The 12,137-nt window shown below is 48.6% G+C and overlaps 1 protein-coding gene across 1 annotated transcript in view; it reads left to right on the top strand.

Annotated features, from left to right (window-relative positions):
* Positions 1-11,522, top strand: part of SPMIP7 (sperm microtubule inner protein 7) — a 28,592-nt gene extending 17,070 nt beyond the window's left edge. Inside the window, exons 8-9 of the mRNA XM_019731601.2 lie at positions 4,457-4,564; positions 9,277-11,522. Of these exons, the coding sequence (XP_019587160.2) occupies positions 4,457-4,564; positions 9,277-9,400 (232 nt within the window). The 3' untranslated portion in view covers positions 9,401-11,522. The remainder of the gene's footprint in view (positions 1-4,456; positions 4,565-9,276) is intronic.
* Positions 11,523-12,137: the final 615 nt, after the last annotated feature.

Below are 12,137 nucleotides of genomic sequence, written 5' to 3'. Positions count from 1 at the left end.
TGCCCTAAACCCACATGGACTGGCCCGTGGCCTCTGGAGAACGGGGAGGGGTCCCTGCCTCTAATACGGAGCCGTTGGGTTATTTCTATGCCCCTTCCAAATGCAAGAGACGAAGAGTCTAAGAACTGTGGAAGAAAAAATAGATCCTCTCCACAATGAGAATCATAACAATAAAACCGTAATTCCTGCACAGACCTCGGGGCCACAACGCCTTATTATTTCAGAGAAACACAGTCCAATGACCAAAATGATTCTGGCCTTCTGGGACTTCTCACCGAATAATAGAAGCCGACAAATCAAAGCTCACACGGCCCTCCTTCCTTGTCCCCGTGAGCTGGGCCCCACCTGCTGAGTCCCAGCAGCTCAGCCCCAGCTCCGTCCAGTGGCCAGAAGCCCAGCCTGGACCTCTCTGCTTCGCATACCCTCCCACGTTCAGCCCTCTTCCCCAAACTGCACTGCCCAGCACTGCACCAGGTAGTCACCCCGACGCCTCTCTCTGTGTCTCTCACACGCCCCATCCTTACTTTGCACCAGTGGTCTTTGCCCGACGTGGGTTCTTTAAACCTCTAGATGTGCATTTAGACATTTTACTCATTAATGTAAATGCAGCCAGGAGCCCGGCCTGCTGGATTTCTGTCTCAATCTGGACCTGACACAGAAGAGCTCTCAATAAAAGACAGTAGAATTGACTTGAACTTGGATTCACGGCCTGAAGACATGCTGTCCATGCTGAGCTCGCAGAGCCATGCTGACCAGGCTGGGGGTCCCAGCGGAGAGGCACAGGGCCGTCCCCAGCAAGGTGGGCACTCTCTGTCCAGGCCTGGTTTGGAATCATTTCTGCCACTTGGCAGCTTAGTTAGCTCTGAGCACATTGCTTCGACTTTCTCTAAAGCCTCAGGTCTGGCATCTATAAAACGGGCATTATGATACCAGGACCACAACGACACAGGGTATTATGAGAAATAAGTCAGCTCATGGAAGCATTTAAACGGGCAGCACCGCATAAGTGTCAGTGCCTGGGCTCCAGCACACACCCCGTCAGTGTGAGTCACGTCTGCAGTACAGACGGAGACATTCTGTACACACTGAAGTCCTAGTCCGTGTAAACTCGACCGGCATTTTACATGTAGCAGGGTTTTCTGTGTTCTTTACTTTCTATTTAGCTTTTAATGACACACCATCTGTGCTCCCTTTTCTAACTGATTTACTAAACTTTCTTATAGTTTGAAGTTACTTAATGTCTATTTTGTTATGCATTGTTGAGCAAAACCAATTAGTTGTAAACTCAGGCAATAATTTATTCAAATTTTCCTAGCAGTGAACAAAAGTCAGGCTTATTTTGGGACCTGGGATACAAGAGTTGTTGAAAGGACTAGGAGATGCACAGCAAAGACGAAAACTGAGACTTCTTTTAGCTTTAAATGGGCCCCTACTTCTCTCACTTTCTTTAAATTGGGGTGTGGGGGGTGGAAATCTGAACATGCAACTCATCTGGAAATCCATTTTGAAGCCTACACATTTCAGTATCTTTAATAAGTTTGTTTCTTCCACCTGAAAAACAATGCTGCCTACCAGCTACCGGTCTGTAGTGTCCCCACAGACTGTCCTCTTGTTGATATAAGGTTACCATGTGGCCCTTAAAATGGAAAAAAGAAGTCCCCTTGTGATGTCCTGCAAACGGGTTAAATGGTTAGATTTAGAAGCAGCATGGGTGACAAGTTTCATTTTCAAGTATTGGGCAGTTGATCGTGTAACCGACTTCATTTCCAGGCCGAAGCAGCTTGTCTCTAATTCAGTCTAATGGTTCATGGTTTGTTATTAGATATGCCGTCATCATAATGGAGTATATAAAACCGTTTGACGTCAGTCGCCTGTGGGGCACAAGGCACGGATAGCTGCGTGACGTTTTGTACCAAGACCTTCTCGCGATGGACAAATAGCTTGCTGCCATTTGACTTCTTAACTGCCCTAATGGAAGGGGGTGACTTCAGAGGCATTTTAACTGTGCAGGTGTTCCAGGGCCAGTGGAAAACACCTCCCACACAGAGGAAGGGGATTTCCTTTGCACCATGCCTGCAGGCCTCAATGAATGTTTGGGGGAGAGATATACACAATAATTTTGCCCCTTTTTTTGTGACCTCTCTGACATTTCTTCAAGAAAATTCCAAGAAACCCTGAAGGGCACTGCCTCAGATTGGGCAGCCTTGATCTCTCACCCAGGCCCTTCCAGCAAACCTGAAAACAGAGCTCTCAAAGAATTCCAAACTCCGGTCGGTGCACACTAGAATTATCCAGAGAGCTTTTGAAAACCCCGTTTCCCAGCTCACACGCCATACCAATTAAATCAGAATGGCTGGGGGTGGGAGTTAGGCCTTTTAAAATTCCCCACGGGATTTCAGTGTGCAGCAAAGTTTGGAAACCGCTCTTTTAACATCTTGACAGCTGCCTGTGCTGGATAAACTTTGTACTCTCCACCTACCGGATTCCTATTTTGTAAATTTCTGATTTCTTTAAAATCTTGCATTTCCACTTAAATTAGTCGAGCACCTAACTGCGAAGCTTTGCAAGCTGCTTGAGTCCCTGTCACCCCAGAGCACCCCAGAGGGTGGTGGTGCAATGCAGGTGGCTGAGCCGAGACCCACCGGCTTCCCCACCTGACAGAAGTCTCACACTTGGTCCGGGAGCTGGGTCGGGCGTGGGCGGGCGGCATGGTACTGGGTTTGGTGGGCTCCCCTGCCCTTCAGCTGCCTGAGTTCCTAGCCTCACAAGACCCATTCACTTGTACTGTTCCTCCTGCCGCCCTGGCTGTGTTCTCCCCCACTTTGTTAGCATCAGCTGTCCCTGTTTTGTCACTACCCATAGTTAGAGCCCGACACACTGGGAAGGAGCATGTGGCTTCCTCATGCACCTCCTGCCTGGTACCTGGGTTTTTCTCTAACATTCAGACACCAACAGCCCAATTTCCAGACCTCACATAGGACATAGTCGATGCATAGAAAGATCCCACGGGGTTGCAGTGGGAGCTGCTCACTACCTGTGTTTCCACCAGACACTTTCCCAAGTAGAACCTCACTGTACTTTTCCACATCCTGGATGTTGGTCGTCTTACCCCCTTTTGTAGCGGAGGCACTGTGACATCCAAGGGAATATGTCAACTGTCCATATCTGAAAGCTGATGGGCACAGTCGTGCGGTGTGAAATTGAGCCCTCACCCTGAGCACACACCCGGTTCCCCTGTCACCTGCCTGTCACTTGACACCATAAGGAGCAGCTTTCCAGAGCTCCTTATGTTGAAATTTACGCCTCGTGTAAACGGTTCCTGAAGCTCTTCTCTGTCCTCAGCTTGTTGGACGTGGGGAATGACATGGCTATGACCAGGAGACTCACAGAGGAGCCATTCCCGAGCCTTCGACAGGTGCGGCGGTGGCCCTGCAGTCTGCTGTCTGCATCAGTGGAGGATAAGGGGCCCCGCCAGCGGGGTGTCGTGCTCTCAGGGATGGCAAACAGCTGCCCCCAGCAAGTGGCAGTGGCAGCCTGATGCGCCCCTTTCCTTGCTGCGTGCATGTTCACGCTGCCGGTGCCCCCCCCTTCTCCCTCCAAAGCAGGCCCCATGGATGGAGGCCGTAACGGAAACGATGCTAAGAGCTGAGTTCCAGAAATGATGTGTTATCTGAGTGAGCCTTGTGACCCGCATGTAGTGTGTTCTTGCTCCTTGGAATACAGTTTAAATCTTGAGTTTCCCCAGTGCTGAGGTCAAGGCCACAGGACTTAAGCAGCAGTTGGGGCCTGGGCCTGGGGTCCTGCCCCCGGTCACACACTGTAAATGTGGCAGAGACACTCCTCTGAACTACCTATGGAATCGTTTCTCCTGGATATCTGTCTGCAGACTCGCTATCTGCACCCCAAAACCCTCCCATACATTCTGTGTTTTTCTCTTCTTCCCTCTCTGGCGGGTGGGAAGGGAAGCAGAGGGGTACGTGGAATTGAACATACTTAAATCTATACAATTTCAGGAAATTACATGAAATCAATACATTAATGGTGACAAAAAAGAAACGTTATTTAAACACACATTTGTGTACCCACTCATATTGGAGTGGGCACACAGAGTTGGGTGTGTAGCTCAGGTCTGCTGTTTTGTAAAGAACACATCTGCTTTCATTAGGGAACAGGCTCAGCAGTGAATCACGTACATAAAATCTGAGGGAATTCAAATAATAAGAAAACATGGACCTGAAATCAGTTTCTTCAGTCCCGGAGGAGAGCTGTTATCTACATACACGGGCTGCCCCACCTGCACCCTGCCCGTCTGGCAGCCCGATTTCCAGACCTCATATAGGACAGAACCATTCGACTGTGCCCTCCTGTATATTTTCATGTTTGGGTGCTGGTGACCATGACGATTTCACAAATCGCTATTTTCATTTTCTGTCTCTCTTTTAACTCTTTCCTTTAGCTCTGCAAATATCCCAGGGTACACTGGGAAGGTCCATTTCACAGCCACCCACCCAGCAAATGCTGATGTCCCAGCAGCAGCCCCCTCGCCAGACTCGGGTGTGCGCCAGTAAGTAGACGCCCTATTATTCACTTCACTCTAAACACTGGGGGCAGGGGCTCTAATTATGCCTATCCCATTAAAGAACAATTAAATACTAGCAGTCAATTTACATTAAGAAATGGGTGTTGCGTCCAAAAAGATGGAAGACTTCGTTGTCCCGTGGGTGTTGCCAGAGGAGCATGTGAAGATAGTTAAAGCACATTAGGGGAACAGCATCTTCACCGCTTGGGCTCACAGCTTTGCACACACACCGTCCTTCTGCGTGTGTGATTACCACAACACACGTGGAAGCACGGAACATGCTATACAAGACACGCATTTGCTTCTTGTGAACAACTTGGTTTCTCACAAAAGGCAATATTCTGTGAAAGCCATGTATATTTTTAAACACCATTTGCAGATTGCAAACAGGAGACATTGGATGGAAGGTGATTGCAGACTCCGTTATTTGAAGCTGCTTGTGAGAAGCAGCATGTTACTGTTTATTAGAACTCAAAGTTGAAAGCATTTGATGGATGTCTTGGGCTTGCAAAGAAGATGACACCGTTTTGAAAGTGCAGGTGCAGTCTTCACCAGGTCCAGATTCTGGCCCCCGCAAACAAATAGGCTCTCCAGTCAGTTAGCTGTGACTGCAGGTCTCCCCAAGGGCGCCTTGTCTCCTTTGGATAGAGAATCTGTTCATTAGGCAAACACTCGTTGAGGGTTCATTCTGGGCCGGGCCTTGAGCACACTGGGCGGGGCCTTGAGCACTCTGGCTTGAGTGGAAATGAACCCACCTCTGTGGAGTTTATGTTCTGGTGTGAAAGACAGACAGCAAAGCAGCACAAAGGGAACTGGAGAAGTAACATGACTCTGGAGCGTGATGTGTGCTGTGAAGGAAAAACACAGGCTGGTGTAGCACAGTGCCCGGGCAGTGTGCCCACTTAGCTGGGTAGTCACGGAGGGCTTTCTGAGGAGGTGACCTTTGGGCAGAGTGCGAGCTCCTGCCCCCGTGGACTCCCCACACATCTGGAAAGGCAGAGACTGGGAAGGGTTGCTTGTGTTTGCAGTACGTACAGCGGTTCATTCTCTCATCCCCTCATGCATTTGTTGGTTAGTATGTTCTTTCATTGGGTCAACAAACGTTTGTGCTCCAGGAAGTCACAGGATGCAGACCCAGTTTGCAAGGAGCTCACAGTCTAACAAAGAGCAAGAAATAAGCAACTAGATGATGACGAAGGCCATCATAATCATTGTCACTTACGTTGGGCGAGCACCTTCTGTACACCAGGCAGGCTAAGACCTTGTGTGCACTAACTCATTTCCCCAACGCACTGACCCCACGAGGGAGGTCCTCTTGTGTAACCATTTGACAGATGAGGAAACTGAGGGGTGTACGAGACACCAAGGGATCGTGAGGGGCAAAAAGCAGACTTCAGAGGAAGTGGTTCAGGAGGTGACCTGGGAGGAGTGAGACGCGGTCTCAGACATCTGAAGGCAGGTTGCAGGTGAGTGGGCTTTGGCTCACTCCAGGCAGCCACGGCGAGCATGGAATCGTAGGGCACAGTCTTCACCATGCACAGAGCCCCACATCACCCCACACGCCCTGCGCGCATGACCTCCACTGAAGGACAGTGACAGCAAGGAAAGGGAGGGGGCCCGCTGGTGAAGGGCTTTGTCAACTGATCTAAATTTGGGGTTTGGTGATTGTCTAGCCTCTCTAGGACCTGATGAGGCACATTTTATAAGAAGAGCATTGGTTTTGAGGCTAATAGTTCAATCAGTTTCCTTCAAGATGCATATTCAGATGTCACAAATCCATTTCCAAAGGCAGAACTAGCAGAAATGTAGACGACTGATGTATTTTATTTCATGTACAGGAACTGAGGAAAGCGTGTCACAACTAAATCCATCCTTCCATCTGTCATTTACACATACTGTCCAGAAAGCCTGGACAGAACTGTAGACGGTTCATGACTGAGAAGGGACCCACCCAAGGACGTTTTCTCAGGGCCAATGCAAACAGTTTGGATCGCTAGATTTTTCATTCATAATCCATTTCCTCACCCCAAACAGCTCAGACCTCATCCCAGACATCCTGTTGACCTAGCATGTTCCCACGGCCGTGTGATCGAGCTATGCAATGCTCCTGGCATGTTTCAGAGAAATCGTTATTTCTAACTGGAAAACTACCCTCCACTGTTACTGCTCCTATTACTACTGTTCCTGCTGTTCCTACTGTGCTGTTACTGCTAATTACTACGCTCACTGCTGTTACTACTGCTATTACTGCTGTTGCTACTGCTATTACTGCTGTTGCTACTGCTATTACTGCTGTTGCTACTGCTACTACTGCTGTTACTACTGCTATTACTGCTGTTGCTACTGCTATTACTGCTGTTGCTACTGCTATTACTGCTGTTACTACTGCTATTACTGCTGTTGCTACTGCTATTACTGCTGTTACTACTGCTATTACTGCTGTTGCTACTGCTGGTACTACTATTAGTACTACCTTTGTTACTACTGCTGATGTTACTAGTGTCACTACTGTTACTACGGCCTTTGTTACTATTACTGCTGTTAGTACTGTTACTATTTGAGACAAGAACCTGGGTCTTTTCCTGCATGCTCACACACAGATTCAGGCCCATTACTGACCCTGAGTAGCGCCCTCTGTGGTGGCCTCTCTGGGTTTCTTATTCTTGGGATTCACATGGGCTCTGAAAAGACAGACAGAGGCGGCAAGGCAAGTTCACCCGCAGCTAAGTGGTCGCCTCGTGTTGGGCCAGGCGCCTGGACCTCCACTGCTCCGTGAACCCCCAGAATGTCTCCTGCTGAGCCCAGGGGGCTCTGCACTGAGGAAGCACAGTGAGGCATTTTGATTTTCAAAAGCACTCTGCTGAGGTGAGAACGGCCCCTGCAGCAGGAAGGCCTGTGGTCTCATCCACCCTGATCCCACGATCAGAGAAAACCCAGCCTTGGGGGTTCTCTGTACTGAAGTATGGCCTCTGATTTTTGTGGCTCTCTATTTGATGTTTTTCTGCTGAAAATTTCCAGTGAAAGTGGGAGTCTGTGTCTGTGTCTGGTGAGTACCATGAGAACTTAGTGAGCCAACTTCCTCCTGACCTGGTGCGCTTTTTCCTGCTGTTTCTGAGAAGCCGTCTGTGCGGGGCATGGCCCGGGCACTTCTGCAGGCACCCTGTCTATTAACAGCCGGTCCCATTCCCTGGGGGTCCCCTCACTTCACGGCGCCTGCGCCCCTCTCCTTCCCCAGGCCCCTCTCCAGAGGGGCTCACCTCTGCTACTGGGCAGCCAGGCTGCTCCAGTGGCCCCCGCTCGCCCCCCACACACATCAGAACCACCGCTCCCCCAACACTGCTTCCTCTGCCCCTAAAAGACAAGCCCTCACTTTCCTAAAAGGCTCGCCCTTCCCCTGAGCTCCCCATCCTCTTCAAGCCTGCTCCCTCCGCTTAGGGAGCCATCCAGCCGGGCCTCCCTGCTGCAGGGCCCCCATGTGCTCCCTCGGAACTGCCGTCCCATTTCTCTCCCCTCCTTCCTGTCACTCCTTCAAAAGCAAACAACCACTCTGCCTTCTCTCAGTGCCTCCACGTCCTCCCAGCCCACTCTCTCCTCAGTCTCCTGAGTCTGAATTCTGACACCACCAGTCAAACGAAAGGTCCTGCCTGCACATGGTAGACTCAAAAGATGACCAGGAGAGAAGGGACGGTTGCAAGTGCTCACGCAGAGGGCAGCGTGGTGCACTTGCCATGATCTTTGTGGTTGATGGGTGGCAGTGGTGGCTTGGAGTGAGGTTGGTAAGGCCTTGAATGTCATTGCCAAGAGGTTGGGGGCCGTGGGATCCCCACAACACATTTTGGGTGAGGTGCACAGGACACCAGCAGTGCTGTAGGGTGGATACCGAGCTGCAGAATCGCAAGGAAAGAGATTATGGGAAGAGAGTTGAACTGAGGAGATGGGATGCAGCGGGCACGTTAGAAGGGACGTTGTGAACCTCCACACTTGAGAGGAAGAGAGTACACGCACAGGTGCTGGTCAGGACTCCTGTTTCCCTTGCATTCCAGGGTTTCTTGACCACTCATTCCCTCACACCAGAACGCAGCCTTCACCTAAGCCCGAGTCCTCACCTCAGTGACTGCTGCCCACAACAGCATTAAACGTCACTTCCTCATAGTCAGCATAGAAACAAAACTGCTGTAGACTCAGTTGCTGTGTGCTCCGTAACTCCTGCCACCTACGAGCACAGCGTTGTGCCTGTGACTCAAATAGCAGCACGTTCACAAGAAAGTTGGCATGACACATGTCCACGCTGGGACAGAGTATACAGCCGTCCTTCCCCAGGGAGAGGTGACTACCTCTGCTCCCTCACACCCTGGGCTCACCCCAACAGAGGCTGTGTGGGGTTATTCAGCTGCCTCTCTACAGCCTCCCCTTCTTTCAGCTACATTTGCCATATTCTTAGCACATGCTGTAATTCTAGGCACAGAGTAGATTCTCAACCAATGACTGCAATATAATGCATATAATGTGATAAATCAAACCGAATGCAAACAAAATAAATGAAACAATACACACAAGGATTAATCATTCCCAGTTTCTCTCTCTTTAAGATTCTTTTCTGATACTTGTGGATCATTAGCTGCAGAATAGATGAGTTTATATGTTTTTATGTGTATTTTATGTGTCTTTTTTATCTTTTTTCCTCCACTGTGTTTTAGTGTCTTACGGAAAGAAATGGCACTTGACCTCTTTCATCGCCAGGCACCACTGTCCCAAATGGTCACAACTGTAAAACCCTACAACCCCTTCAATAAGAAGGAAAAGGAAACTGTCAGCTACTGAAGAGGGCTGCCATCTGAGTGAGAATTCAGAACCTCAGCCGTGGGAGGCACTGGGCATGGCGTGCTGTGAGAATAAAAGATGGGGCTGTTCTGAGTGTCCACTGAGTCAGCTGAGGTCTGATGCTCTTCTCAGACTGAGGCACTGAGTCTTGGACCTCAGCCATGGTCACACACTGGCCCTGGCCCTGGAATGCCACCATTCCATGATGGCTGTCAAGTTTTTCTGGAAGCCACCAGCAGCAAGGGTTTTATGTAAGAAGATTCCTCTTAGAGTTGGAATGCCAGGCCAGCTTCTAGGAGGATGCTGGCTTTGTCCCCAGCATCCCTGGCCACATCTAGGAGGAGGGAGATGGCGGCTCTCCATTCTGCCATGACTGGTTCAGGCTAGTCCCTGTGAAGATAAAATGCCAGTCCTGCTCACCACAGAGGTAGGATCCAAGGCCAGCACAGAAGTACCAGTGGCCTTGGCCCTTGGAGCCCAGAGTCCCACATCCAGTCAGCCTCCTGAGCCATTCTAAACATATCGAAGGCTAACACACTGATTCTGGTGGGCTGTGTACCCCTTTCCCGCATTTCCACACAGTTTCAGATGTGCCGTTCCCACTTTAAAATTCTTATACTACTATTAAGAGATGCCTTTAAGCCCTTGCTGAAATCGATAGGATACAGATTACATTAAAAATGTTTAGTGGGTCTCCCATCGGGGTTTCATGCACAAAGTGGCTTGAGGAAGGAAAAACCCGCAAGACTTCATAGTGAAAACTGTCCCATTGTCTCCAGGGTGGGACAACCTGCAGCCCTGATAGTCCAACCTGAAGCAAGTTGTCAGCAGGTGGAGAGTGAATCACCCAGGCACAGTAATAACCTGACAATCCAGGTCTCTTTTCTAATCAGTGAGAATCTTCTAATCAGATCCACTTGTTCCACTTAGCCGGGGGTAGACCAGATTACAGTGGCACCTCGGTTTTCGAACGTACTCTGTTCCGGAAGACTGTTCGACTTCTGAAACATTCGAAAACTGAGGCACGGTTTCCCCATAAAAAGGAATGCAAAATGGATTAATCCATTCCAGACCTTGAAAATCAACCCCTAAAACTGCAAATTTAGCATGAATTTTACTATCTAATGATACCATAGATCCATAAAACTTATGGCATTTGTAAACCGAAATGTTAGTCAACAGAGACGTTCGAAAACTGAGGTACCACTGTATTTTAATCTCTGGGAATCTCTGAGTTTTGTGTTACAATCTACAAAGTGCTAAATATAAAACGTGAAGAAGAAAATGCACAACAGCTACAATTAACTAAGGACAATTAACTACGTTTCTTTGCGAAAGATATTTCCAGGATTGATTTTTAAACTAATCTGCTATCGAGGCAGTGTGTTCCCATCAGAATGCTCATTCAATGCCAGGTTGGCATTCTGGCTACAAGAACGGGAAGCAGAACCAGGTGAAGGGGCCAGGTCCCGGTTCCCTCAGGCACCTGCCTCACTCCTGTGAGCCACCCCCTGGGAGAGAGAGTCACCTCCTAGAAATACAGAAATAGTGCTATGCTTATAATTACCAACACAGACATAATGGGCACCCTAATTATACTGCAAATCTCATTGCCCGGGATGACATATGAAGGCGACCCACACCCAGACACAGCAGTGTGCCCAATGCCTGGTACTCAGGAACCTGGCTCTCCTCACACAGTATTCACGTCAACAAGCAAACAGGTCGTTAAACATTGATTGTGCTAAGGAGGCTACAGAAAATAGCAACGTGCAAAATCTCTGAACTCAGACGGTACACAAATTAAATCCTTCGTGTAGTAACTGGAGCAATTTTTCTTCCAAAAACTGGGCTGACTTTTTAAAAACAGAAACATTTCCTAGTGTAAGGTAGCTGTGATTCTACATACAACACAAAAGTATACCTAAGGGATAATTCAATGGAAGAAATTATATATCTTTACCATGAAAGACTTGGCGTACCCAAATTAATGCTCTCCCTGACAACAGGAATTTTTCAGTCGTGTTGAGTTTCTGGAGCAACGAATGCCAATCTGTACTGGTTAACCAGTGGGCACACAGTAAATTTTTTATAAACGTGCATGAAAAGTCAAGCACTCTGATCTGTGTGCCATGGTTTTCAGTGTTTTTTTCTGACTATGTGTCATGATCAATCCTTATGCATTCCATCCAAATGGTGTGCAGACACTATACTCTGGTTTTATTTAACGCACTTGTATGGTTTGTGGTGGTGGTTCATTTTCAGTACACTCACAATTACTATCATCACAGCAGTTCCCATCTCACCCTCACACTGTGGAAATGGGCGTGAAAGGTCGCTCCTTCCCTGTTCGTCATACCTGCTGATTCCAGGTACACAGGAAGAGGACCGATTTCCTGTGTGCCACCCACCCCACAGGACCACCACCCACAGTGGGTTTCCAGGGCAAAACCCCCACTGGTTCGACTGTGTCAACTGAAAATGAAACAGCTTTACTTCCTTGCATTCACACTTTGGACAAAGTATGTCCAGAGAAACCTATTTTTCCAGTGCTGGTGGGCCATTTCTGTTCCCTCTGAGGGCAGTGTAGAATCCTTTAAAAACCCAAATAATTACTCAGAAGTAATATGGAACTTAAGGGTGTTGAGGCACTACAGCGTTTCGAAAGGTAAATCTGCATCAAGTCTGCAAAATAATTGGAATCTGTCTGCTCACCTATAATCATTCAACTTGAACT

Source organism: Rhinolophus sinicus, linkage group LG09 (genome assembly GCF_036562045.2).
Source record: "Rhinolophus sinicus isolate RSC01 linkage group LG09, ASM3656204v1, whole genome shotgun sequence".
NCBI lineage: Eukaryota > Metazoa > Chordata > Mammalia > Chiroptera > Rhinolophidae > Rhinolophus > Rhinolophus sinicus.
This window is presented reverse-complemented; position numbering and strand designations above follow the sequence as displayed.